Source organism: Drosophila erecta, unplaced genomic scaffold, assembly GCF_003286155.1.
Source record: "Drosophila erecta strain 14021-0224.00,06,07 unplaced genomic scaffold, DereRS2 tig00000126-arrow-pilon, whole genome shotgun sequence".
NCBI classification, from domain to species: domain Eukaryota; kingdom Metazoa; phylum Arthropoda; class Insecta; order Diptera; family Drosophilidae; genus Drosophila; species Drosophila erecta.
Genome location: NW_020825209.1, coordinates 15,278,265 through 15,306,142, shown reverse-complemented (window position 1 = coordinate 15,306,142; position 27,878 = coordinate 15,278,265). Strand labels below are relative to the sequence as shown.

The 27,878-nt window shown below is 45.6% G+C and overlaps 6 protein-coding genes across 9 annotated transcripts; 4 read left to right on the top strand and 2 right to left on the bottom strand.

The window, feature by feature from the left end:
* Positions 1-460: 460 nt before the first annotated feature.
* LOC6549937 (protein flightless-1) lies at positions 461-5,749 on the bottom strand. Its single transcript, XM_001978649.3, has 4 exons — positions 5,515-5,749; positions 2,183-5,337; positions 1,764-1,914; positions 461-1,634 (listed from the first exon to the last, which is right to left on the bottom strand). The coding sequence occupies exons 1-4, from the start codon at positions 5,566-5,568 to the stop codon at positions 1,224-1,226; spliced, it is 3,771 nt and encodes a 1,256-aa protein (XP_001978685.1). The 5' UTR covers positions 5,569-5,749; the 3' UTR covers positions 461-1,223.
* Positions 5,750-6,382: 633 nt separating this feature from the next.
* Positions 6,383-14,358, top strand: LOC6549936 (protein tweety). Of its 3 annotated transcripts, none has more exons than XM_001978648.3 (8): positions 6,383-6,720; positions 8,525-8,837; positions 9,223-9,708; positions 9,776-10,539; positions 10,665-10,834; positions 11,637-11,648; positions 11,730-12,666; positions 13,356-14,358. In XM_001978648.3, the coding sequence occupies exons 2-8, from the start codon at positions 8,700-8,702 to the stop codon at positions 13,750-13,752; spliced, it is 2,904 nt and encodes a 967-aa protein (XP_001978684.1). In that variant the 5' UTR covers positions 6,383-6,720; positions 8,525-8,699; the 3' UTR covers positions 13,753-14,358. The 3 variants fall into 3 exon arrangements, with proteins under 3 accessions (XP_001978684.1, XP_015010569.1, XP_026837673.1); XM_026981872.1 differs by lacking the exon at positions 6,383-6,720 and adding an exon at positions 6,891-7,307; XM_015155083.2 differs by lacking the exons at positions 11,637-11,648; positions 11,730-12,666; positions 13,356-14,358 and having other exon boundaries at positions 9,776-10,765.
* Positions 14,359-17,218: 2,860 nt separating this feature from the next.
* LOC6549935 (pyridoxal-dependent decarboxylase domain-containing protein 1) lies at positions 17,219-21,429 on the bottom strand. Its single transcript, XM_026981589.1, has 6 exons — positions 20,875-21,429; positions 19,628-20,740; positions 19,281-19,565; positions 18,707-19,222; positions 18,454-18,647; positions 17,219-18,390 (listed from the first exon to the last, which is right to left on the bottom strand). Exons 1-6 carry the CDS (start codon positions 20,983-20,985, stop codon positions 18,048-18,050), a joined length of 2,562 nt encoding a protein of 853 aa, XP_026837390.1. The 5' UTR covers positions 20,986-21,429; the 3' UTR covers positions 17,219-18,047.
* A 77-nt stretch (positions 21,430-21,506) lies between these two features.
* LOC6549934 (CTD nuclear envelope phosphatase 1 homolog) lies at positions 21,507-25,980 on the top strand. 2 transcript variants are annotated; one of them, XM_015155084.2, is made up of 4 exons: positions 21,507-22,393; positions 23,616-23,864; positions 23,981-24,163; positions 24,355-25,980. In XM_015155084.2, exons 1-4 carry the CDS (start codon positions 22,295-22,297, stop codon positions 24,544-24,546), a joined length of 723 nt encoding a protein of 240 aa, XP_015010570.1. In that variant the 5' UTR covers positions 21,507-22,294; the 3' UTR covers positions 24,547-25,980. The 2 variants fall into 2 exon arrangements, with proteins under 2 accessions (XP_015010570.1, XP_001978682.1); XM_001978646.3 differs by having other exon boundaries at positions 23,607-23,864.
* Positions 25,981-26,479: 499 nt separating this feature from the next.
* LOC6549933 (SRA stem-loop-interacting RNA-binding protein, mitochondrial) lies at positions 26,480-27,011 on the top strand. Its single transcript, XM_001978645.3, has 2 exons — positions 26,480-26,590; positions 26,657-27,011. The coding sequence occupies exon 2, from the start codon at positions 26,670-26,672 to the stop codon at positions 26,940-26,942; it is 273 nt and encodes a 90-aa protein (XP_001978681.1). The 5' UTR covers positions 26,480-26,590; positions 26,657-26,669; the 3' UTR covers positions 26,943-27,011.
* Positions 26,987-27,770, top strand: LOC6549932 (acyl-CoA-binding domain-containing protein 6). The gene has a single exon (XM_001978644.3). The coding sequence runs from the start codon at positions 27,002-27,004 to the stop codon at positions 27,731-27,733; it is 732 nt and encodes a 243-aa protein (XP_001978680.1). The 5' UTR covers positions 26,987-27,001; the 3' UTR covers positions 27,734-27,770.
* The last annotated feature ends 108 nt before the right edge of the window (positions 27,771-27,878 follow it).

Sequence of the window (27,878 nt, the reverse complement as noted above, 5' to 3'; positions counted from 1 at the left end):
ACTGCGGTGTGTATGCTCGCTAACTGTGGTGTGTGCATTCGCTAACCGCAGATACTGCTGAGGCCAAAATAATAGCAGCAAATTGAAAACTGACTACACGTTAACTAGCTAAATACCACATATTGCTGGTTTAAGAACCTGCAAAAATATAATTTTTCGTATAATAAAACTCTGCTCGAAATAGAGCTACAGCTTACAATTTTGCAAGTTAAATCACTCAAAAAAATAAAAGTTTTCCGTTTGGTTGCAACCAATAAACGTATTTATTTTTAGCCCCCCTTGCACAAAGGCCCCAAAATTGGCTTAACCTATTAAAATAATGCTTAAATGCAGGTTTCCAAATACATTTCAATACCTCCTGGAATCCGACACACAAACGAACGAATTGCAATTTTTCTAATGTTTGTTTATTCAGGGGATTAATAAAAATAAAATAAATACGTGGCATTTGTACAATTAGTTGTAGTGTTTCATTCGATTTTATTACAGGCTAGCTTTAAGTAGGTTAACATTTTAAAAGGACTAGCACAAGGAATAATCCTCTCAGCTCAGCGTATGTATATAAATATTGCGTATTTGTAGGCATATGTGATATATATCTGCATTATATATACTCATGGGGTTTTCTCGTAAGAGAGTGGGCGAATACTTGGCGTTCTTGGAGTTGTTAGCTAATTAGTTAGGGGCGGGAGCAAGTGAGCTAATAAAAAAATTTAAATTAATTATACAAAACAATTAAATACATTTTATAAAAGTACAAACATGATTTCCCTCGATACGGTTTTACTTTGTCATGTCCACTGGGACAGCTACTCTGTCACGGCAGCTGCCCAGCGATCACCATCCACATCCAGCTACCAGAATGTAACTTAACTCTTTTAAACCACTTTACACCCCGAAGGGGCTCCTCAAACGTGTTTAAATGAAGGTAACACCTCTAAGGTGCCTCTATCCATTCCATAAAACTAAGCTCACACTGCAAGGGTGCTCTTCAACTTCTGGTTAATAAATGCACTTCCCGAAGGCGATTCACTAGTTCTGGCAGGACTCAAAGGCGCCATTTGATTTGTATAACTAAGTTAGCGCCTTAAAGGCGCTCTCTATACGCTGTACAAATTAAACGCACACCTTATTGATTTGGAGAACTAAGTGTCCACGCGATGGTGCATGAATTAGGGAAATATAAAAGAACTTCTCGAAGATGCTCCTTCAGTTGCCTAAAATTATAAATACACCTTGAAGGCGCTCCAGCCGTGGAAGCACTTGGTGAACCGGCGCGACTCCTTGTTCTTCATGGTGAGGAAGAGCTTCCTTGGCCGATCCGGCTGCTTGATCCGCATGTGCTGGATGTACACCTGGGCGGACTTGTAGGCCAGCTTCACCTCCACCTCGCTGCAACGCGGCCCCATCCACAGAAAGACGTGCTCGCCATTGTCCAGGATCATGATGTCGTCGTCGGCCAGATCATCCTGGCAAAAGTCGGCGCACTTCTCGGCCACCGTGTAGTAGCCTCGCTCGTTGGAGCACCGAAACAGCCGCGTATAGTTCATGTACTCCGCGTCTGTGTCGTAGGGCTTGCGGCCGCCCAGCGCCACCCAGAAGAAGTTCTCCGGCTCGTCGCCCTCGTTAAGAATCTGCAAAGGATTGTTTGGGTAAGGAATTAACAAAATCGTGTACCCATATATTCCATAATCATTTGAATTGACAAATGTGGGTGACCTAGTGGCCTAGTGGCCGCGACCAGTTTAACACATGGAACCTACTTGCAAGCTCACCCACGGCGAGTTGAACATCTGCTCGGCAATATCCTGCACCAGTTTGGCCTCCTCGTTGCAGGCCTTGCTGCCTATCCACACGTACACAATCCCCGACTGCGAATCGTCCTCCGTTTCAAATGGCACATGGAGGATGTAGCTGAAAGAAAAGGCACCAAATATTAATAATGGAAAGCGTAAAAAAGTACAGTGTACATTTGGTGTACACTTGGTCAATGGACTATGTTCATTATCTTTTGGATATAATACTGGAGCATGTCACGTTGGCTTCTGGAATTTCAATTTTAAGCAACGATAAGATAAGAATCTTGATCCTATAAAATCGTACATGGCATACATCTTAAAATAGAAACCTGACCTAAGTATGAACCACACCAAATTGATAAATAATACAAAAAAGTACTCACCAGAAGGCCGAATTGAGATGCACTGCATCGGGATTAATTTGAATAAGGCGCGTAGTGAGCGCACCGCCGTTTGATCGCAGGTGAAAGAACTCAACTGGTGACTTGCCCTTCTCCGTGAGCGCCTTGTCCTTCCGCTTGCCGGTGTGTATAATGAACTTCCGCTTGAAGTGCGACATAAACTTGAGGTTCTCCTGCTGCTGAAAGATGCGCACCACCTCCAGTTCCTCGCCGAACATAGCCTTGAACTTCTTCTGCAGCGTAAAGGTAAACGTGAGCCATCCCATATTGCCGGCATTGCGTCCCTGCCAAAAGTAAACGACGCACTGGATCTCGTCCTCTGGTTGATTGTTGGCGCTGGATTTACTGTCGTCTGCGGCTGGGTTCGCACCATCTTCGGGGCCATTGTCGGTCTCCTCGATGGGAATGCAATAGCGACAGAGGAACACATAGCATTCGCCGGTGTAAAAGCGACCCAATTCCTCCTCGGGCAGCCGGACAAACTTCTTGTTCTCCAGTACAAAGGCCTCCATCATCTCCAGATCGTAGTTCCACTCCTCCTCCAGCTGTTCCGCCTCTGCCAAGGGCATGGCCGACTGCCGGGGCATAAAAAGCGCGGCAAGATCCGTGCGCGTCTCTTGCTGCCGAGCCCACTGTGTGAGATTTGCCCCTGTCTTGGCCACCGACTTCGCCGTTCTCGTAAAGTCCACGGCCATTACCTCATCCCAGCCAGCGAACTTGGTCCGGAAGATCTGCATTTCATTGCCCTCGGGCACACGCATCACCAGGGCGTAATCCGGACGATCCATCATGTTGAAGAGCTCTCGACTCAGCTTGACAGCCGCCGCTCGGACCAATCTCGTCGACTTCTTGCCAAACCAAACGAACAGATCGGTGTAGCAGTCGAGTATATAGACGTGCTTGCTATTTAGCAAGGTATGGCAAAGTTTTTGCTCAGGTAACTCCACTTGCGGCAACTCCAGATATCCCATGCCCAGCTGCACCTGGTAGAGGCGAGGCTGCACCGGCTGATAGTCCTCTGGAACGTGCTCCTTTGGTGCCTCTGCGGCGCCTCCCTCCTCCGGAGTCATGTCCAGTCCCTGCCAAAACTCTGGACTCTCCTCGCCCTGCCGCTCCAACTGGATTTCACACTTGTTCTTTCGCTCCGTCTTTCTGATCTTTTCCGCCATTAATCTGGCCTTGGAGTTTAGCGTGTTCTTCGATCTCTCGCCCATCCAAATGTAAATGTGGGTGCCCAGATCCAGGACAAAGGCGTGTCGGGGATCCAGAGAGGTAACAGAAGGAGCCACTGGCTCCAGATGAATAGTAGCACCATAGGCATGCACTAAATACAATCTGGTGATATGTATCATCTCTTCTATGGTATAGAAACCAGTAGCTGTGCGCCCGCCCTCGATGTATATGACTTCCGTCTCGAAGAGGGCCAGAAACTGATCGGATTCATCGCCCTGCTCCTCGCGGACCGTTCGACATCGGGCGCCCAGGAAGTTCCTTAGGTTCACTGCATGAATTGCAGCACACGCTCGTTTGTCCAGGGTGGCTTCGTTGCCTATCCAAAAGAATATTTCCCAATCGAGCAGGCCCAGGTCATCGAACTTGGTCTTGAGGACTATGTAGCAGTCGCCCTCATAGAATTTGCCATGCACAACCTCGTCAATTTTGTTGGGCAGGAAGTTCTCGATCTCCCAAATGGTCAAGCCCGGCAGCTGGCCATCGTCCTTCTCAAAGAACTTTGAGTAGTCCAGCTGCGGTTTTTCCAGCGACTCGTCCCACCTCTTAGGTTTCAGGGACTCTGGCTTGCCGTCCTCGGGCAGAGCACCCGCCTCGTTATCCTTATCCTTTGCCACGTCCTTCATGCCCTTGAGCACCTTGGCAGCATCCTGATCGCCTTCGCTGCGAGGACCGCGACGCAAACGGATCTTTCTTGCCGTTGAATCCTTGGGCGTTGCTGACGATGGCATTGAAGGCGGCACAGCAGCCCCAGCTAGCCTCAGCTGAGTTTGCAGACTAAAATCTATGTTGTAGAACTCTAGACTGGTGGCTTTGCTTGCTTCGCTTGGCTTGGGTGGCATCACTAGCTCCGGATTGTTGCGCAAGTCCAACTGATCCAGGCCCTCGAGCAGGTGAATGGCATCGGGCAGGGTTATCAGCCGATTGCAGCTCAAGTTGAGCTGCTTCAAAGCACCGCATCGGCAGAGTCCCTCTGGCACCATTTCCAGCAGGTTGTTGGCAGCCGAAAAAACCTCCAGGGCACCGAGTTTGCCGATGCCCGAGGGTATGCCCTCGAAATTCAGCTTATTGTCGTTCACCAGCAATCGCCGCAGTTTTGGTAGTTTGCAGAGGGCAGCAGGAAGGGCAACCAGTTGATTCCGCGACAGATTCAGCGACTCAAGACGCTGCCAAAGCTCCACGCCGGCACTCAGTTCGGTTAGCTCGTTGTCGCTCAGATTCAGTCGCACCAGGGTGACCACATTGTAGACGCAATCGGGCAGCTTGGGCAGGGAATTGTGCGACAAGTCCAGCTCGCAGAGATTGGCCAAACTGTCTAGGCTGGTGGGGAAATTGAGGAGCGTGCGCTGAGTGCCGCTCATCTTGAGGACCTCCAAGCTCTGCAGCGAGGGCAGTTGGCGCAGTTGAAACAGCTCCAGCGGATTGTGCGATAGGTCGAGGGTTTTCAGATTAATTAGACGTCGCGTCTGCGGTGGCAGTGTCTCCAGTCGATTGTGCGACAGATCCAGGAACAGCAGATCCGTGAGATGGATGAACAGCGGCGTGGGTATGCTTTCGATCTGATTGTTGCTCAGGTTGAGCACTATCAGGTTCTTGGCCCGTTCCAGGCCCTCGGGAACCTCCTTCAGTTTGTTGTGCGACAGGTCCAGCGTGGTCAGCTCCTCCAGATGAAAGAGCTCCGGCGGAATACCGCTGTTCTTTAGCTGATTGTGCCGCAAGTCGAGGGATCGCAGGCAGGACAGCTCCGTCAGCTCGCCAAAGATCTTCTCCAGGCGGTTGTGGTTCAGCGACAGGTGCTCCAGCTTCTGTAGGAGGCCGAGCTCCTCGGGAATCTCCGCCAGCTGCGTGCGATCCAGTGTGAGCCACTGCACCCGCGACATCTGCCGCATGGAGCTGGGGAATGTTGCCTGCAATGGAATCAATCATATTTTGGGATTATCTCTGCTCCGAACTTATGACTAATGCCCAAGTTTTTCGTGTGTGTGCTTTTTCGGTGACCTGTTTCCTCGCTTCTTTTTTTTTTAGAACCTGAACCCCTCCGAAAAATCAACAACGGTGCGGCCGTTTTTGCTGGTTGTACTCACGCTGAAATCATTTTTCGTAAAGTCCACACCGCGCACGAACGGCAGCACGCTCATTTTGACCACATAAAATGTTATATTTGTTATATATTTGGGCTCAAGCTGCTGGCCCTGTTTTTCGTTTCTTCTTCTTTATTTTGTTTTTTTTTTGCACTAAAAAAAAAGAAGAGTAGCTGGTGACCGTTCGCCGCTCCCCCAGCAAACGGCTAGACTGCTGGTCGCACCTTTGTATGCAGTTGCCGGATCTGGGCACACTGAGCACTTGTCTAGCGTTAAACAACACTAAAGTGTTGGAAATCACAGAAGGCACACTCGCGTTGCGCTCTGTAGGGCCAGCTGGGTTCGATTTCAGCTGACTTGTCACATAGAATGGGAGCTTTGTGAGCTTAAGTAAATTTAAAAATGTTGCCGTTTTTACGGCATGAATAGCTTTTGTGGGCTAAAATATAATTTCTCTTTTAAATATTAATATTACATGCTATTAACTGTTCGGCCACCATTGTATTCTATGGTCCAAGTCGAGTGTGACCGTGAATTGCTAACTACTGTGTGGCTTATTTTAAATTTATTGTGAATTCCCGGAAACGAGTTTAAGGTAAACTACATTTTTAAGTTTATGTTTCGTTTTGAAAACAGAACCGTTAATTTCAAGGGCTTTTATTGCATTACTAAAGACATATTTAAAACTTACGGAATAAATGATTGAAACCAATGTTATTATTATTTAATACCTAAAGAACTTTAAGTAACAGACATATTTTGAATACAATTTGAATACAATTTGCTAACTATACATTTGTTATATGCCTTTAGTCTTTAATAAATTAAATACCTTTTTGGCAAACTGGAAGAGCCGCAACCCTTCGGTGTATGTTAACTTGCTCAAGGCGGTCACACTGGATGGGGTTCGGGTTTTTCGAAGGGTCCTTTTCGTCCTGCGAAAAAAAACAGCAACATCGTATCGTGAGCATAATCCAGAGGGTGTGACCAAATTGAACGACACGAAATTTTCATACTTTGCCCAGTCTTCGGAATGTGAAGGTCCTCGCTCGTGTGTTTTGTTGCCTTTTCACCGATATTGCAAAAACATAAAATCAAATCAAGTCTCCAAAAACAATACAAACCTGAATGAAATTGAATATATACGCAAGTGCAAGAATTACGGCAAATTGTTAAAATTAATGCCAACTGGAGATAGTGCAGCAAAAAGTAATAATTTCGAATTTTTTGCCGAGACACTGCGGCACTGGGCTTTGTTTGTTGTGGAAAATTGTGTACCCCCGAAAAAGGGAGTGTTTTCATTTGCCGTCGTTCGTCACTAGCTGAAACACCAAATTGTTGGCGAATTTGATTTATGCCGTTATTGTGTGGGTGTGTGCGTGTGTTATTGTTGCATTTGCCGTTGTATAGCAAACGCACTTTGCAGTTGGTGTGTGCGCGGGTGCGGGGGTGGGTGGGGAGACAGATGAAACGGGGTGGGCGGGGACGGCGGAAAGTGGGCGCAGCAATTACGAGAGAACTGCCAAAAGAAATAAGGATACGGAAGAGGAAGAGGAAGGGGAAGGGGAAGCAGTGGCCAGAGCAGAGCGAACTTTTAATCAATAGATATACAAACGCACGCGCAGCCGCGTTACCGTTACTCGCACACTCGCTGCCGCCTCTTTGCCATGCCTCTCCGATGCTGTTGGTGTTGGTGTTGGTGTTGTTGCTGCACTGGACGAAGCAGGAAGAGGAAGCAAGTGAACAAAATTGCTATTGCGCTGGGCAGCATCGTTCGTCCTCAATCCCGAAATCAAGTAATGTGAATTGGGGGAAAAAGTACTGGAAAATAAAAAAAACATTCGCGTTCGCGCAGCTAAATCGTTTAACGGAATAAGTACAAAGCTGTAATACATGAACCGGCTGGTCCTCGGCTTTGTTTTTTAATTGAAAAGTGCCCGAAAGTGTGGGGCAACCTACTTATTGAGCAATTAAGGCCATGCCCACGCATGCACGCCCACATACTCGTGTATGTATGTGTGTGCGTGTGTGTACATGCAGGAGCCGTTAGTTCGAGTATGCCAAGAAGTGGGGTTAAAATCGAAATCGCAGATCCTATAAAGCATAAGGAAGAGGAAGAAGTCAGCTTCTTTTTGCGTATTTCAGTGGATCCGAGAAATTATCACGTACATATGTATGTAGTTCATGAATTCGGGGTTGTTACACATGCAACATTTTGTGCTCAATATATTTCAAAATCACTTGCAATATACATAATACGTATAATATGAACAACAAGATGCTCTAAATAGATGGTCCATAAAATTAAAGACGTAATCACAAGTGTACAGCTGTTTTGGATATCTATGCACATACATATTTGTTTGTAGAGTGAAAAGAGTATATTGCGTTTTCCGACCCAATAAGAATACATATACATATGTATGCACATATGCATGTACGTATGTGTACATATGTATATGCATAAACATTTTCTTGGTCAGGATCACTAGTTATGCCTAGCAACCAGTTATGTCCGTCTGAACCCAACTAAAACTAAAATCTCTAAAACTAAACATTCACGAAACGCATTGCAAACATTGCCACGCCCTCAAATCGCGTGATTCTACGGTGTGCACATTTCAAATATTGCGCGTGTAAAGTTGTTACGCCGTTTTGTATGCAATGTTTTTGTTAAGATTGGAATGCCATAATTTGTGGTCTGTTTTGGCTGTTTTTATAAAGTCGCGATTGTTCATTACAACACGCGATTTTAACATCAAATCAAACATTTTGGGAATATTCTAATCTGCCTCTGAGGGTCAAACTCTTATCGGTCACACGTAAAATCTCTTTGCAAAAGTTAAGTGATAGTAAGTGTTTTGAAAAGCGAACATAGTCCATCTGTCAGATTTCATTGACTTGAGTTCAGTGCAGAAAGTGCCTTCGGGGCCTCAACATATAAATTAATTAAGGAACGCACACTTCTGGTTACCTAATATCCCTTTCCCCGTTTCCTTCACCCTTTCTCCAGTGCACAGCAATTTGGATTTGGTGTCAAGAGGTTAGGAAACTCAGGCCCGTGAGCACGTAGCAGGAAAACGCAGCTGTAACGAGGAAAAGGAAAACCGCCAGGAGCAACAAAGGACAGGAAGAGCAGGAACACATTCCTATTCCACAAGGGGAGGAGCCGAGGAACGCAGGCCAGGATGGGCGACTATCACGAGTTTACGGACCAGTACAAGGTGCCGGTGATAGCGAAGCTACTCCACGCCCTGCCCCACTACAACATCACGTTCCACAAGATCAACAGCACGTTCCGGCCCAACGATGAGATCTACCTGGAGGTGAGTAAACTCTCTCGGTACAGGAGTACAATAGTACTTCCGTATACGGAATTCATATGACTCGAAGTCGAAATTGAGTTCAGAGAAGTTTTGACTATTAGCTTACCAGCTCTTTTGGTAGAATTTGGAATTTAATTTGTTTTTTGTTTTACTATTTAGACAGATGGTCTCTTAAAATAGAAATTGCACAAATATAAAGTCATTAATGTGCCATTCATAAATACAAATTCAATTGTTTTTGTAATAATTTTCAACACATATCTTAAATTCTATTGAAGCGTTCATCGTATATTTTATTATTGGGTCTAAGTGGAATATAATATAAATAAATATATAGAGCTTTTATAAGTTTTACCAACTTCACTTCCCTTGATGTCACTTTTAGAGCCTGGGCATTCTGGGCTCGGTTCCGGCTGCCCTGCTGATCGTCTCGCTGCTGGGACTGCTCTTCTACCTAATGACCCGCTGCTGTGACCGGAAGCCCCGACCAGCGCACTCGATCACCAGCCTGAAGGTGGCCCTGTCCATCGTTACGGTGATGTGCTGTGCGGCGATTGGGTTGGGACTGTACGGGAATGATGATCTGCACAACGGACTGCTGGAGGTGCTGACGGCGGGCAGGAAGGTGGACAATCTGGTCACGACCATTCGGAACCAGACGCACATCTTGGAGAACACGCTGACGAATCGCATACGGCCGCAGCTGGTGGAACTGGCGGACATCTTCGATCAGCCGGTGTCGAATCAAACTGCCCTCTCCAAGCTCTTTGTGTCGCTAAATATTGTCCAGGGAAATGTTACCCTAGCCACAAATGCGGCCAGCGATATCCGACGACCCCTGATGGGCATCTCCATGACGCACTTCCTGACGGTAAGCGCTTCCTATATATACATGTAGACAGCTATAATGCCAATTGATGACATTTTTATCCCAACAGCGCGGCGACCAATGGGAACTGATTCGCTGGCCGGGCACGGTGGCCACTTTGGCCCTGCTCCTTGTGTTGTGTGCCGTGCTGCTGGTGGGCGTGGCCCGGCACTCGCGTTGCGCCCTAATCCTGTTCAGCGTGTGCGGCTTGCTAGCCGTCACCGGTTCCTGGCTGATGTCCGGTCTCTATCTCTCCTCCTCGGTGGCTGTCGGCGATCTGTGCATCTCGCCAGCGGATTTCCTGGTGTCCACTGCGCCCAGGGACCTGCCCACGAATGTGCTGCTGCACTACACCCAATGCGAGCCAGGTCATACGAATCCGTTTACCCAACGCCTGAGGGAATCACAGAATTCCCTAAACAATGCTCGCAGCGCCATGGCCACAGTTATGAAGATATCGCTGGTGCTCTTCAAATCCTCGGGGCTGCAGCCCAAGTTGGGTGCTGTGAATGCGGATCTGAATAGCAGTGAGAGATTGCTGACCCAACTGACGGCGCTCGTTGATTGCAAGGCAGTGCATCACAATTTTCTGGCCGCCGCTCGGGGACTTTGCGAGGGAGGATTACTGGGACTGGTTCTTATGCTAATAGCCAGCTTTATTGCCGCCATTTTGCTAACCATCATGGTGTGGGTGGACTCGCACACGTGGATCTATATACGGAAACGGAATGACTATGCCCAGGTGGATGAGCCGTCGTATATTTCGCATCCGGCACCGCAGAACCACCAGCAGATGATGAACGCCGCCAGGACATTGCCACGAAATCATAATGGGTATGTTTTAGAAGATCCCCACGTGACCCGTCCCGCCCGATTCCCGCCTCCATTCTCTCGAACTCTCTTTCTCTGTTCTCTCTCGTCCCGTTTTCTCTGCTCTTGCGCCATATCTGACATTCCAGGCACTTCAGTCCGCCGGTGATCAGCGGCTCCCATACGCTCCAGCATCCCAGCAAGCGCCAGCAGCACGAGATGATGGCCCACGCCCACATCCAGCAGAACATGCGCGCCATGGGCACCCACACGCTGGGCCGGCTGCCGTCGCACAACCACAGCCCCACCCACATGACCGGTAAGTGGGGAGCCCGCACCACCCACTCCCGAAACTCGAAACACACGCCCACTACTCTATCTGACTTTACACTGAGGAAAAAACGCCCTAAGCTGAAGAAGCACAGAAATTAATGAAACAAAAAAAAAATACAAATTTAAAGATTCTACTTAAAGAATTTGAGCTATTCATTGAAAACATTTCGAAAATGTTTAAAATTTTTGTAAGAATTTAAAAAATATCAGCTTTTTGATACTTTTATCAGCTTTCATTAAGGCGATTTTTATCTACGTGTACTTGTACATATTTATATCAATCTTAGTGTCCATATGTGTATTAAGTCCAAAGACGAAATTGAGCTGGGAATCGAATAGGAAAATGTTGCGTAATTCAGTAAAATCTTGAATTAACTTGTTTTGTGTCCTAAAAAAATCTAATATGTATGGCATTTTTAACATTCAGGCAATGTTGAGAAAAAAAAATAAGCAATCAGCGTTAATACCGGTTCATAACCGATTTCATCGGACTTTGAATATAAATAACCGATACTCAACCAATTCGCAACCGGTTCAGCTATTTGTAAACTAGCTTCGCGTCCCAAATAAACGGCAAACCGCTCAATTCGCTCTCATCACGTATACTCTTCTATATAATCTCATTCCATGGTAATGCCCGCGCCCATCCATCAACCCATTTCACGACCACACCATCGTTGCGCCGACCACCTGCACCCTGCATCCTGCATCCGTATCCAACGTCCACATCCACATCCTTCGTCCAACCCGCGCCTATTGCTAATCGTTGTGTGTGTGCACTTTTGTAGGTCCCAATAATGGTAAATATGCAACCCTAAGCAAACAATGCAAGACATTGGAAGCGAATGACTTTTACTGAAAACCGTCGCCACCCCCCGCAGCAGCAGCAGTCGCAGCAGCAGCAAACGCCGCCGCCAACATGCCGCCGACCACGCAGGCCGCCCAACAGCAACAGCAGCAGCAGCAGGCACAACAGCAACAGCAGCAGGCACAGCAACAGCTAGGAGGACCACAGCCCATCTACTGCCATCATCCCCACCAGCATCCACATCCCCATCCGCACCAGCATCCGCATTCGCACTCGGCCGCCGCCGTGGCCGCTGCAGTGCAGCACCAGCATGCGATCTACCACCAACAGCAGGCGCAGCAATATGGCACCTATACTACTGCGGCCCACCATGCACCGCATCATCTGGGGCCGGGCCAGAGCCAGATCTACCAGCAGATACCGGCGCATTTGGCGCCCCAACTGGCGGCCAATGGCAATCCCCATTCCATATATCAGCCGCTAGTTGCTGTCAGCCAGGGCTCCATATATGTATCCAATTTAGCCACAATGCGTCGCCAAAACAGTCAGGGCGGACCACAGATACCGGCGCACCAGCATCCACCCAGCTTGCATCAGCAACAGCAGCAACCACCGCCTCCCTCGCAGCAGCAGCAGCAGCTGCATCAGCTCAAGTCCCCGCAGCAACACCAGCAGCAGCTGCAGCAGCACCAGCAGCAGCAACATCACCAGCAGCAACAGCAGCAGCAGCATCACCAGCAGCAGCAACAGCAGCAGCAACATCATCAGCAGCAACAGCAAACCGAATCGGATGTCGTGCCCATCAGCACGGCCATGGATAGCGCCATTTATGATCGGGATAAGCAGATCTACAAGTGCTCCACTTTGCGGCAGGGCGGCAAGTTTGATCCCAAGTACAAGCCATCGATACTCAACTGCCCACTGCCGGAGATCCCAAAAGATGCGGAGCAGCCCAAGGTGGAGTCCATCTACGAGCAGCGTCAGCAGGCCCACCACCAAAACTACTCCAAGTAGGTGTTGGGGTGCTTTTGTACCAGTGTGCAAATAGAAGGACTCCAAATTCCTTTCATGACTGCTTGAAAAATGATTTAAACATTATATTTTATTCTTTAATTCTATTAACCATCAATAAGGATAGTGTTAGCACAATATTCAAGAATATGTAATAATTAACATTTTATTTATTTATGTTTACTGTTTTTTTGATTGTTTAAATGCAAGACTATTCGGAAAACTAGTTATGTTTATGTTTACTTTTATTTTAGCTTTTATTTTAGTTTTATGTCCAACTCCCCATTTTGAATCCCTTTCATCCCGTTGGCAGAGGAAAGGGTATACTGGATTCGTTGGAAAGTAAGAAACATCGAAAAAAGTCCGAACGCCTGTCCGTATAAATGCAAGATCTCTAGATATCTAAGCTAGAAATTTTAGATTGCAGGTGGCGCTAGTGAGCAATCTCCTCTTTTCTGTTTCGCACATCGCCTTCTCGCTCGCACTGGCTGAGTAAGCGGTATCTGATAGTCGAGGCACTCGACTATAGCGCTCTGTGTTTTGTTTTGAATAATGATTGCTTATTTTTAAACTACTACCCTGCGTTCATGGTTACAAGATTACAAAATGTTTCTGACATAAAAAAGGCTTTCACAATTTTACCTACCATGCTATGATATTTGAAACTGAATTTTCCCTCTCTGTCCAGGACCCTGCAGCGTCCACCGATGAAATTGCCGCCCCAGATGAAGGCGATTCCACCGCCGCGCATTGGCACGCCCACCTCGCCGCCCCCGCCCGTCGCCCAGCCGCTGAACGAGGCCAATGGAGGAGTGCCGTCGGGTCTGCAGAACGGAGGAGGCGTTGTAGGAGGAGGGGGAAACGCCAACGAGGACACGTCGCTGCCGCCGCCGCCGCTGGAAGCGCAAACGGAGGCGACAAAGGGCCGAATGGGCGCAGGACCGCCGGCCAATGGCAAGGTGCTGCACAATGGCGGTGGAGGCGTAACCGGTGGTGGCGGAGGAGCGGTGGACGACGATGATGATCTGCCGCCGCCACCGCCAGCGATAACCGACGAAAGCAACTATGCGGTGACGGAGCTGTAAGATGGTTGCTGCTAATACCACGACACCCAGTGGAGGCAGGCAGGACATGTGAGACAGGAATTGGTCAGGACTTGGGATTGGGGCGTCTTCCTAGAACTCGGATGTAGGATAGATATACATACATATATCGAGGGAATCGGGAAAATCGGGGAAATGGAACTAAGGATTGCAGGAGCGGCGAGTGTTCCTTCTTGATTTGTTGCATTTAACGTACATTTATCGTATCGTAATCGTATCCTAGACCGGAATCCTGCGTTTCGACTTTTGTACATACTATACACCGAACTATACCCGAACATTCCAAGGAAAGCGACATGGAGAAGGATTGAGACACAGATACTAGACACCCGCAGACAGACAGATGGACGGACACATGTAACATATATCAGCGATCTATTACTTATATAAATATATATATATCCATTTAGGACACGGTTATTCCTTTTTGATAATAGCATATTTTTACCAATTTTAAAGCGCTAAATTGTCAGACAGAAACAATTTTATCGGGGCTGACTTATTGTATTATACAACATTAATCTACGAAAAAATATAAATTGTATATCCTCTACAACAAAAAACAGAGAAACAGAGAAACAGAAAAATGAAAAATGAAAACTGAGAAGAAAACGATAACGATAATGAAAATGGAAATGGAAATGGCAACCATACCGAAAACGAAAGACCGACCCTTGCACCTAATAAGCAACCACCAAATATTTAAATCGAATTCGGATCGTAGGTCATAAGTTCTAGAATCGAACTGTAGTAGAAAAGTTAGAAAAGATTTTTTAGGCACTTGGCGGGAGTCAATTTTTAAGTAGAAAACGGGCAACTGAATGGATGGGCAAATGGGCGTGGCAGGTTCTTACTAGCTTTTTGTTTTGCATAACCAATATTGTTACTTGTAATTAGGTTTACATTCTGAAAAGTGCGCACCGCAAACTGAATCCAACGGCATCTAACGAACTTTCCTCAAACTTCTACAATAGTAATACACATTTGTGATAACTTCTAGTCGTTCTATTCATTTTCGAAAGACCTAAGTTTATTTGCGATATTCTTCTTTCGCTTACACACTTTTCATGGCCTAAGTTCCTGACTGACTGCATTTATGCCTACTCCAAAATACTTAGCAATGCTAACATGCGAACCGAACCGATATGACCTCGAGTATGCCAAACCCACATTAGTTGGAGACTTAGAATTATTTAAGCACCCACGGACTGGTACTGGTACTGCTACCTTTAAGACGCCGAACCCAACCACTGCCCATTCCACTGGGATGATCCCCCATTTAGTGCTCGACTCTGTCCTGGGTCTGGGTTGTGCTGCGGACGATCCCCACACCTGGACGGGATCGTCCGGGACTGGCGGGCTGAATCGGTAGAGGATTCGAGCCCGCGATTTTATTGTGTATTTAACCTAAGCTTAACATGGAATGCATTTATTAAACCTAAACTTAAACGAAGATATATGTAGATACATAGTGGGCTAACTGTATATTTAGTAGCTAAACGAAAGGCATGCGTAGTACTAGCTTACTAGCGTAAACAATAACCAAATAGACGAGAGATGAACAATTCGACTTGGTATGAAACCGATAGCAATATAAAACTAACACAAAGCAAAGTACTGCCCCTCCTCCCCCAACAACAAAACAAGAAAACAAGCAGACGACAAACCGAACTACAAAGTTATATAGATATTTATATACACACGCGATATATACACGAATAGATACGAGTATTATAAAATAGTTATAGACAAGATACTTAAGCCTATCGACAACTATATACCAGCAACTCACAGCAAGAATAATCGACGCATTTTTAAATGCCGGATTCCCGGAGGCCAATTCCAGCGGACGCCAAGTGGCCGGCCAACCAACTAAGTCGCACCCGAACACTGCCCACACAGCGAAAGTTCTCAGCGTTTACTAGCCATAATATACCATACCATACACCTAACGAACCCTAGCTAGAGCGAACTCCCATTGAAATGATCAACTGTAAGATATTAACAATCGGGCACTCGGATCGAAATTGGCTCAATCGCAAGACACGAAAGGCATTTTTAAAGTGAGCATGTATGTAAAGACGCTGTAAAGAGGACGGAACAAACTAATCAAGTTTTTTATTCGCTTATTATACAATTACCAGTTATAAAACAAACGAAAATACGAACAAAATCGAACAACATGTCTACTCAAGGGGCCCCCCTTCGACAAAAAAAAAATAAATAAATAAAAAAAAAAACGAATCGAAACTGAATCCTTTAAGGATCCAATTTAAGGATACCGCATAATAAATGGGAAAGCCCCGAAGAAGCCCCTTGGTAGGCAAAGTTTTGGTCATGGGAGTTCCGAGCTCAGATCGGAACTCCACATACACGTACATATAAATATAACACAATTAGTTCGTAAATATATTTCTGTGTTAAATGTTGTCACCGTACGCGTTGTAGTTATTACAAAGAAAAATCCCTAAGAATAACGCAAAACAAGTGCGCCGAACTCGAAATACCCTAAATCCGAGAAAATGCCAACAGGAGATTCCAAACGAAATTCGCACATTTTTTTCGAAGGCTCGGCGGCAGCAGCAATAAGACGAGAGAAGATCGAGTTGTACAACATATATATATATATAAATATATATTTAAATATATAGTATGCATAGTTAAAGAAAATGTAAAGAACAGAAGCATAAATCGAAGCGCTTAGTGGCATATTAATAAACGAATAAAACCAAAAATGAACCACAAAGGTGATTCTAACGAATCGTAAGAACAGTTTAAAAATTTGCATAAGAACGAAATACAAAATTAACTAATAAGTGCGTTCCAGAAACCACTTTTGCCCCGTCTGCTTTCGGAATTGTTCCAATGAGCGGGAGAAACCAAATTTCTGGAATGAAATTGAATGAATTATTTTATGCGAAAAATCGAAAAGAGTCGGGTAACGAAGAGCGCGAAGTCAAGAGGAATTTCTTTCAAAAGCAAATAGCGGCAAAGTAAAGCGCTAAAAAACATCCAACAGAAATATTAAATAAAATAAAAATATAAAATTTAATTGCATTAGTTAGATGGAAAACTGTTGTTTTTACTGGGCGCCAATGAAGCGACGAATGCGGAAGGTAGGTTTGGGAAAGTCATAAAAACTTAGTAACTTTTCATAACATAACATAAAATACTTCAAACGATGATTGACTATAAAAAAGTATTCAAAACTATTTTTGGGAAACATATAGGAGTGTCTCCAAAAAAGTACCCATTTGCTGAAAATCACAAACCAAACAAGTATCTTTTTTTCAATTTAATATTAGTAAATACTACAAAATTTGTAAATCTGCGGAAGAAAGTTTCTGAGTATCGGATCATAAGCTTAGGAATTATTGTGAGTTAAGTTTGGCATATGAAAACTAAAACTTTTAAACCCACAAATTAAAAACACTTCGGATCGCTTTAGGAAAGTACCACTGATAGGAGAAGACATTATCATTTAGAAACGAAAGGCGAAGAAGAACCACATGCTTTCTCTTTCTAAATTATTTCACATTTTATTTTATATAGTTCCTTTTATCATATTTTGTGCAGATTTTTTCTTATAGCAGCATAATAGCAGTATAATAAATATATTCTTGTCATTTAATTATATTCTTTTTCCTCGTTTTCTTTAATTTCTTTAGTGTGCTGTCACTTAGCTTAACAAATAAGAATAGCGCAATTTATTGCTTCGCACAATTGAACATTGAAGAATTGCCTATATAATATATTATGTCTCTCAAAGGTACTATTCAGATGAATAATAATTACAAATTAAGGCGAACAAATATTAAGGTAAATTATTACAAAAAATAAAAGCGAAAAGGGGACAAAATTCCGCGCATTTCTTTCTGATCATAATCAACAACAATGGTGGGAGTAAAGCATAAGGTTAAATAATATAATATGTAATAGAGATATATAAAAGATCATAAAAATAGCCATATATAAATACATAAAAGCCATTTAATTGGATTTTGCGTTATCATCTTTTCCGGCGAACAATCATCTTCTTTGGAATTGTTTTCGTTTTTCATTTAAGTAGGGAAAGTGGGAATGAAGCCGTCCATATACGTTATGTATGGTAATCTGCTCAGTTTTTGTCTACGCGTTTCTGTTCAAGCCTTGGTTTGATATTGCTGCTTTTAAGGCCTCTCCCGCTCTGAAATCCATTTTGCTGGCTCTGCCTTGATCTAAGTATTTTGTATCTGCTGTTCAGTTATAGTTATTTTTGAAATATACTCGTACTTGTGTTAATTATTGTTAATTGCACTGCTGGCGGCCACTAGCTCGGGCACGCTGGAGGAGGCGGCACTGCTCTGACTGACAGTGCGGGCATGATCCACATGGTTTTGTGTTGGCGCCGCAGACGGTGTCGCTCCCGAGGCGCCTGGTAGCGATCCTGAAGCATCTACCGACTGCACAGGCGTGTCCTCACCCGTTCCGGCTCCGTTTCCGGGTACTGGCACGGGCTCCACCGTGGGAAAGACGGGCGGCGAAGCGGGCGCGCCCACGGGCGTCTGCACCATTGGTGTGGGAGGCGAACGATTCGCTGGCAACTGATGTGCAGTGGCTCCTGTCATCTGCATGTGGTACCTTTGCAGAAAAGTTAATGAACATTAAATCAGGGCACAATATCTAACGACCTTTGGAACCTACTTGTATATGTTCTCGGTGCTTTCGACAACACCTTGGGTGAGATTGAGGCTCCGCCCCTTGATGCCCGACTCCTTGGCCGGTGGGGACCACCAGTTGAAAACGCGTCCCACCACAGGCACGTGGCGCAGGATGCCCTCCTGCCAAAGTTTCTCCTCCGATTCGCGCTGCAAATCTGCGGTGACCGCCTCAATGCCCTGAGGGTACAAATAAATTACCACATGTTACATTAATTCAGCAGGAGGTGGTAGCCAACCTTTTTAACAATCTCCGACATGGTGTCCAATACCCGCGAGTTTTCCTGGACGCTTTTGCCCACCGTGACCACCAAGTCTAGCAGCTCTTCGACCTCCGTTTCGTGGGTGACCATTCCGAATCGCACACAAATCAGGCCATCGGTGCCCTCGCCCAGTGAAAAGGCATTGTCCGTGGACTTCAGGGCCTCCACCAGATCGATGTTCAGCTTGTTTAGCTCTGTTTTGGCCTGGTCCGTCAGCAGGGACTCCCAGCCCTCGGGCACGAAGCGAACGCCGCCCATGCCCGCCCATTCGGGCAGTGGAACGAGGCGCAGCACCTCGCTGCGCTCCACCAAATGAATGAAGCGTGCCTTGTGCTTGATGGTCGCGCGCAGGATGTCAACATGTGCCTCTAAGCTCTGAGCGAAGCTCTCCAGATTCTCGGAGCTCGGCGGCTGCTCACCCAACCCCAATTCTAGCGGACAGTAGCGGATGCAGCTGCCGTGCGTCGGGTGTTCAATCACTTCAAAGTCAAACTGCAAAAACATGGTGATTAGGTTCATACAATGGGCTGATTATTTTCACACTGCATACATTGGGACAGTCGCGTTGCAAGATTTGACCCAGCCATGAGTTGAGGCGGTCGAAGTAGGAAGCATTGTTTATCTTCTCCAGCGGCTTGAGGCCTTCGGCCGTTTCCCGCTCAGCAGCGGCGGCGGCGGCGGCAGTGGAGCCACTTCCACCCAGTGGAATTGTGGTGCTGCCGTCGAACTGATAGGCGACCACGGGGGCGGCGGCATCAAAAAGCGCCTGCACATCGAAGGGGCTCTGAATGATGTCCGACAAAGAAGCTCCGGTTTGCGCTCCAGGAGTATGGCTCTGAAAAAGGGGAACACCTTTGGTAAACTAAAAACATTTCCGAGAATATTCCATCAATTTACCAACACCCGGATGCCCTCACACTTGGAGGCAATCTCGAAGAGAATACTGCACGTCTGGAAGGCCACATGCAGTCGCTCTGCAATCGCCTTCCGGCCCAGAGCCTGCAGACTGGTCCACAAGGACAGGGCATTGAGACGACGCGACAGTATGGGATCGGATTCGAAGGCACTCAGAGCGCTGTTCTGTAGCGGACGGTGCAGCAGGACGATCGGCAGACTGGGCACACCCAGCCAGCTACCCAAATTGAGGGCCATAGAGTGGAGCACCTCCTCCACATGGCCCTGATTCTGGGCGCAGACCAAGGCGGCCAGTCCGTGGCCACTGGCATGCAGCCACATGTTGTGCGCCTTGCACACGTCCCTCAGCCGGAGCAGGTTGTCCACATAGCCACACAGCGAGGCTCCAATGTCGGCGACAACCAGCAGCGGCGTCCGATTATTGCCCACATCCTGCTGAATTTGCTTCTGCAGCAGCGTCACATCCATTGTCCCGGACTGGCTGTGCTCCGGTATGACCTTGATAGCCTCCAGCGGGATGCCCAACTGGCGGCAGGCGTAGTGCAGCCTCATCGGCGTCGTATTCTCCGAGATATAAAACGTGGGCTGCGCCAAGGCGGGTATGCCACCCTCCAAGTATCCCGGACACCTGGCCACGATGGCCAGTCGCACCGTGCGCAGAACTGCGTCCGCATTGTCCGCATGGAAGCTGCTCGCAGGGTGGGCAAAGTGAAACAACGTGCCCAACCATCGGGTGGCGTCCCCGGAAATGCTGTTCGTCACCCGAAGCAGCTGCTGGCGGTCCAGGTGCGACAAATAGGCCACAATGCTGTGCGATATGAGGGCCAAGTGCGAGACGTCATCCAAAGCGGGCAGCGGGAACTCCGGATCATCGTCGCTGTCCGTGTAGGAAACCAATTGCTCCAGGGACTTTAGAATGTCGGAGGGCACTCGGTGCTTCGCCGGCAGTAGGTCCTCGCTGATCACCCGTTCCTCAGCCTCCTCCTCGTTCTCGACGAGATGTGGGTTTTCTGGCGTGGACGACACCTTAACGTTCTCCAAGCGCTGCAGCACCTGCGAGGATCGCAGCTCCAGCTCCGCCAGGCCCGATCGAATCTATGTGATGAATACATGGCTAATTAGGCGGCATAGTCGACAAGATAAACAACAGCGCTCAGAAGTTGACGTGTCTTCCGTCGTCGTCAGCAAAAAAAAAAAAAGAAGCAGGGCGAAAAACACGAAACACTCACACTGGAAGCGGCGATTTCGGCCACCGCTGGCGTTGATTGACCCGGATCCGGTTCTTGGTCTATGACCGGACTCTGGCCGGGATCGTCCTCCGATCTACCAGCCGCTGACATGGTTTCAGTGCGGTCTAAATCACTTTTAACTTATCGCCTGCGATGCAAAATAATTGTTTTCGTTTCGTGCCACTGCGGCTGTATGGGTGGGTGTGTGTGTGTGTGTGTGTGGGGGAGGGCGTGTGTGCGTGTGTTGGTAGGAGAGAGGCCGATGTGGAATGGTGTGACCTTAGTGGGGGCGGCGGAATAAGACCGCGAATGGTGTGCGATTGCTGGCCCATGGTTCTGGCGATGGAACAAGTACGCGGGTCAATTGAAAAACTCATAACCTCATAATGCGCGGTATTCAAAGAAGTTGAATTGCAGTACACAGGCGTATATAAACACCGGCGGAAATATTAAAAATATTATGGTTCAATTGTAATAAACAATAAACAATCAAAGTGACTTATGTAACCACCTATATGGACCACGGTTTGGGTCCCCGCTGAGGGTGAGAATGAAAATCGATTTCGGTATCTTGAAGCCACCCGCGCACGGTCCTTCTAAGCAGAGGCCGATAGTTGCGGAAAATCATCGATGCTGCGAATGCGCGATAGTATCGAATAAACATGAGTGTGTGCATGAGTGAGGGAATTTATTAAACAAAAACGAAACGCGGACAAACTATATTTATGTAATAAACGCCAAGCCGCAGCGCCAAAGTGTAATGAGCAGCCCGCGGATAGGTAGTACTTTTTAAGCGAATGCACCCCTCAATCGACTGCAATCAAAGTGCAATAGCTCAATCAATTGATTCGTTTTGCTCAACCAAAAACAAAATCTATCCACAATTCGGTACGATAGTCGCCAAAAAATAAAATCAACTACACAAAAAAAAAACACAACACACACACACGCGTGCAAGACAACAAAAAGGAAGAACAAGAGCAGACGCCAGCTATAAAAAGGCCCCCAAAAGAAGTGGAAATAAGACCACCCCCTCCTCACGCCCTAAAAAGGGGTAATAAAACTAGGCGACAACTAATAAGTGAACCCCAAAAAAACCGCGAAAATTTGGGGAAAAACTATTTTCAACCAAAATAACTCGAAGCCTTGTTATCGATTTTGTTCCGGGTGTTTGTGTGTGTGAAGCGCGCCAGCGTTCTGGTGTGTGTGGGTGTGGGTGTGTGTGTGCTCTCGGCGCGTTATCAAAAACAACAACAATTCGCTGCAAAAGGAGAAATAAAGAAGAAGCAGGAATCTTCTTTAGCCGGTTGCAAATCGCGCCATTTCGCTCGCACCGCGGTCAATCGCGGATCGTGGTCGGATTTATCGAATAAATCGTCCCGACAAAAAAACCACCGTACAAGTAGTTGAATTGTTTCAAATGATTTCGCTGCTGCAAATGAAATTCCATGCGCTTTTGTTGTTGCTATCAAAAGTATGGACATGCATCTGTTTCATGTTCAATCGCCAAGTGCGAGCTGTAAGTACTGAAATTGTCACAAAGCAGAAGGAATAAATCAAAAACGAAAATAGTTTTATTTTTACCCGCCCGAAACCGCCAAAACATATCCCACAACCCGCTCCCGCAATCGGCACTCAAGTACTACTGCTACAGAATAATAATAATAAAAGCGGACACACTGATAACAATTTTAATGTTACAGTCCGTACTCACTACAGTGCACAGAGGGTGTGATGCATTCACTTTGGAACTATATCTGAAGATTTGTACGAATAAAAGCATTGTATTTGAACTGGTTACCAAACAAATTCTCATAAAATTTATGTTTTCTGAAACGAAATCCAAAGGGAAATATTATTCTTTAAAAAGTCATTCTAAGGAGTTAATATAATCTTGCTGTTTGTATCTAAAATCTATTCAATTCCTAAAGTAATTATTAACTTTTCGAAATATATTTACATTACTTCACATCCTAAAGATAGTTTTTAAAAGTGAAATGGAACAAGTTTTAGAGTAACTTTTAATACATACATGCACCAGATTTCTAATCTTAAACATGTCGCAGTAAAATGTATAATTTTTATAGGTATTATTTATAGTTATATAGTTATTATAGTTATATTTTTAAGTTATAGTTTTTCTTGGTACTGCTTAGCTGGTGACACCAGTGTTAGAATGAGTCTCTATCAAGATTTTTCGCCACACGTTTAATGGGGCTTGTTCCACCGAATCCCCGCTCCTCCCAGAAGTGCTATCCATTGTCCACTGTTCACCCATCCACCTTATCGAGCACCCGCCTTCAATGTTCTCCACGGGGCCGGCATTTTTGGAAATCGTGACGCGGCAAGAAGCACTGACCTTTGGCCTGCTAACTTGTACTTTCCCACCCACCATTACAAGCTCAAGTAACGTCTATGTAGATATCGCGGAATCCACATCAACATATGTTAAACACAGCTAATAATAATAACACATTTTTAATATTTTATTTTAAATGATAACGGCCTCCATTTCGGTGTAATAAATCATGCTTAAATCAGTAAATTGGGGTTTCCTATGCACTAGCGATAAAGGCAATTACTTAGCCTTCTTGAGCACCTCCAACATCCCCATGCACCCAAACCCGCTTAGTCTATAGACGTATGACCATCAAGCCCATCTGACCCCATCTGAACCCCATGTCGAATGCATTTCAAGTACTGCTCCGTTGATTATGTATTAACTTTCTTAGTTTATCCAGTATCAACCGGTTAAATACGAACTCTTCCCGCTGTCACCCGTCTCGCGGCATCGCCTGAGCCTGGTGCAGCGAAAGACCCTCGTTCTGGACCTGGACGAAACGCTGATCCACTCCCATCATAATGCGATGCCCCGGAACACGGTGAAGCCGGGCACGCCGCATGATTTTACCGTCAAAGTGACCATCGATCGGAATCCAGTGCGCTTTTTCGTGCACAAGCGACCGCATGTGGACTACTTCCTTGACGTGGTAAGTTCCTGAAGGGATTGGCCAAACAGATAGATGCACTTCCGCATTTAAGTTTCCTCACGTTGACGTGCGTTTTAAGAATATAGCCACATTAACTAACTTTCCATTCCCCGCAGGTCTCGCAATGGTATGATCTGGTGGTCTTTACGGCCAGCATGGAGATTTACGGAGCGGCGGTGGCAGACAAGCTGGACAACGGACGTAACATCCTCCGGAGGCGATACTACAGACAACACTGCACGCCCGACTACGGATCCTATACCAAAGACCTGTCGGCCATCTGCAGTGACTTAAATAGGGTAAGCTCGGGAACTTGCAACTCACTCCATGCCAGCCTTCCGGTCCAACTTGATAATGAGGAGAACTTGCAAATTGACATGGATTTAATACAATATTAAGTAGATACCAAATTATTATGTAATTTATATTATTTAGTATCTATGGAACAGAAAGAGAATTTGATTCCTTATTGACCGACGCTTCTTTGCAGATATTCATCATTGACAATTCGCCCGGGGCCTATCGCTGTTTTCCCAACAACGCCATACCCATCAAGAGTTGGTTCTCAGACCCAATGGACACGGCGCTGCTGTCGCTGCTGCCCATGCTGGATGCGCTGAGGTTTACGAACGACGTGAGATCGGTGCTGTCGAGGAATTTGCACCTGCACCGCCTCTGGTAGCAGGTGGGCCGCCTGTCGCTAGTTTAGTCTATCTATTTAGGAGGAGCAATGAAAGCCAGCGAAGTGGGGATAATATCTTCTGAAATTAACAACAAACATGGTGGTGCTGTGACACATTAACGAATTTTTTCATTATTATTATTTTTACTATTCAGTCAGATGAGCGGAGAGACACACAGATAAAAGAGAAAGTTGAGGATAGATTGGCAGATTTGAAAGCGATGGTTTTTTTTCCTTTTGTGTATAGAGACTAACAGATTTTGTAACAATCTAACTATACATGCATATTTGACCATATACATATGTAGACCAGCTATTTTTATTAGAATTATTATTATTTTTTTTGCTTGTTTTGTGCGTGTATATTTTGATTATAATATCAAATGGAAACTCTTGAACACAGTATATATATAAAAGTGGAGCTAAGCGGAAAGCGAAGCAACAACATTAAGAACAAATTTGTCAAGTTGTATATCATATTATTATAAATTAAATCTAAGGCCGCTTACAACAAGAGTCTTGTAATTTCTAGAGTTGTTTTTGTGGAGATAAGGAGACAAAGCAAAATATTTATATTTATACAAATTAGTTGATTACGAAACTTTCCTGAACATCATTATTATGGATAATTATTGAATATGTAACCGATTCTGTAAAGACTTATATATGTTCTGCCCTCGTTTCCTGTACAAAACTAAACGGATGGAAGATCTTCAAGAGTTTCATTGCTTGCAAACCAAACATAACACTTTTCTATGGATCAGATTTTTGTCTTTCGGGGAAGTTATATATTTATACATATATATAAAAATCTACGACTAAGCAACAACCAACAACTATAAACTACTATTAAAGTAAACAACAACCGACAAGCAAGCAAGTAAGGCAAAAGTTATATTTTGTAAGGCGAGCCAAGTAGCAAAAAGAATTAAAAATCACATTAATTCTGATAGGATCGGATCAGATCAGGTTAATGAGCCGCAGACTGGGACAGAAATATATAGGGAGTTTAGAGAGCCAAATCACTAATTATACGAGAACCGAGTTGGTCTGAGAATTGAGAAATCGTGGCACATCATCCGAGGCATCACAGGATATTCAGCAGGATAGCAGCAGAGAAATTAAGCGATAGAGGGAAAGAAACACGTGAAAACTGCTTCCATAGTTAATGTTATTTCCAAAAGCATAAATACACCACTCTAAACTAAACAACAAAAGCTTGCACACGCCCTTACCCTTAACCCCACCCTTATCCAATTGTTCTTTTTATCGTATTGTACATTTATAACAATCAATATCTGTTTATTTATTGCAAGGAAAACGAGAATAATACGTGTATGCGATGTTGTTAATTTTAAGTAGTTTGTAGCAAATTTGTTAAACTGAAAAGTAAATGAAATAAATGAGAAAGGGAACACGAAATCAGAAAAAGAATTACAAAAATACATCAAAATCATGCAAAATCAAGAACATTGCGTTTTCATTAATCTGATGTTTTAATTTGGCGCTCTCTTCTGTTCTGCAGAATTACGTCGTTTAACAGACTGCTACCAAGAAACTGTTAGGGCCAAATATGTGCTGTTAAGCGCACATATAATGAATGAAGACTGCTTTTGGTAAGTTGACATAAACTATTTGATACTCTATTTGAAATTTGAAAAAAATAATTTTACCGTGAGAAAAATGCTTACACTTTGATAGGCACGATAACGATGAATTATAATGAAAACGGTTCTAAAAAATAAATCTATTAAAACCAACAGAGCGAATAGTAGATATACAAAACAAACATTTTATTTTGTATCAACTATTTTAAGCGTACCGTAATTTAAAAATCATTGCAGGTTTTTTCAAACCAATATGTAATCAATACGTTGTTCACTGTAGTTTCTCGATTATATGCGTAAGTCGATGTACGAGACATATAGAGAGTATCGCAAAGTGCTGTTAGCTGTCACTTTGAGGTTATGACCGCCCGCTTTTCCGACGAAAACAGCAAGTTACCGTGAAACAGAAGCGCCGCAGTTTTTACGCAACGCAACTGGTAAGGAGTCGCCTTGGCCCCAAGAAGCATTGAACCATATTTAACGCGAAGCCTGCCCGTATTTAGGAAAACCGAATCCATGGCCACCGCCGCAGCTGTAGCAAAAGTCGGAAAATCAGTGCACCGCATTTTCGTGGGCAATCTGCCGTGGACAGTGGGCCACCAGGAGTTGCGTGGCTACTTCCGCGAGTTCGGACGCGTGGTGTCCGCGAACGTGATCTTTGACAAGCGAACGGGGTGCTCCAAGGGCTACGGCTTCGTTAGCTTCAACAGTTTGGCCGCGCTGGAGAAGATCGAGAACGAACAGAAACACATACTGGAGGGCAACTACCTCAACATACAGAAATCCTAGATTCCCCTCTTCAATTGTCATTTAGTTTATAAGCGTAGTAGTTTTTTTTTTTTTTTGACATGTCGGACAGCGAATCGGATCCCGAGGAGGAGCTATTTCACCTAGCCACCGAGCATGTGGCCAAACACTCGACCAGCATTGGCTCCGCGGACCTTCTTCTCTTTTACGGATACTACAAGCAGGCCACGATTGGCCCCTGCGAGGAGCCAAGTCCAGGTCTGCTTCAATTGAAGGCCAAGAGCAAATGGCAGGCGTGGCGCAATCTGGGCACAATGTCCCCCCTCGCTGCTAGGCAGGCCTACGTCCAGAAGCTGCAGGAGCTGCAACCCAACTGGCGGTCCCGGCGCAACCCAGGCTGGGTCGTTCATTCTATTGAATCGGCACCATTGGAGGACCAGCGTTTGGACAGCGAAAAGACCCTGTTTGACCACGTGAAAGAGAACAATCTGGACAGGCTCAGGGAACTGCTGCAGCCCGGTGATTTGGTTAAGCTGGACGAGCATGGCATGGCGCTCATCCACTGGGCCACCGATCGCAATGCCGTCGAAATCATTCGGTTTCTGGTGCGGAGTGGGGCCAGTGTAGATCAGCGAGATGCGGAACAACAGACTCCACTGCACTACGCCGCCAGTTGTGGACACTTGGAGGCGCTTCGATGCCTGCTGGAGCTACGGGCCAATCTGGAGCTATGCGATGCAGATGGACAGACTTCTTACGACGTGGCTGACGATGAACAAATATGCCAGGTGCTTCAAATGGAAAGAGAACGACTCGCTGGATCCGCATCGTGATGCCAAAATCTTAAGTTGCTAGGTGTTGTGCACCATTGTAAATCACCGACAAGTCCCCTTCAACTTTGGTTCGAAAGCATTTGATTTCTTTTTACGATATTTAACATTTTAAGTTGTTAAATTATAATAAACATTCGTAAATGCA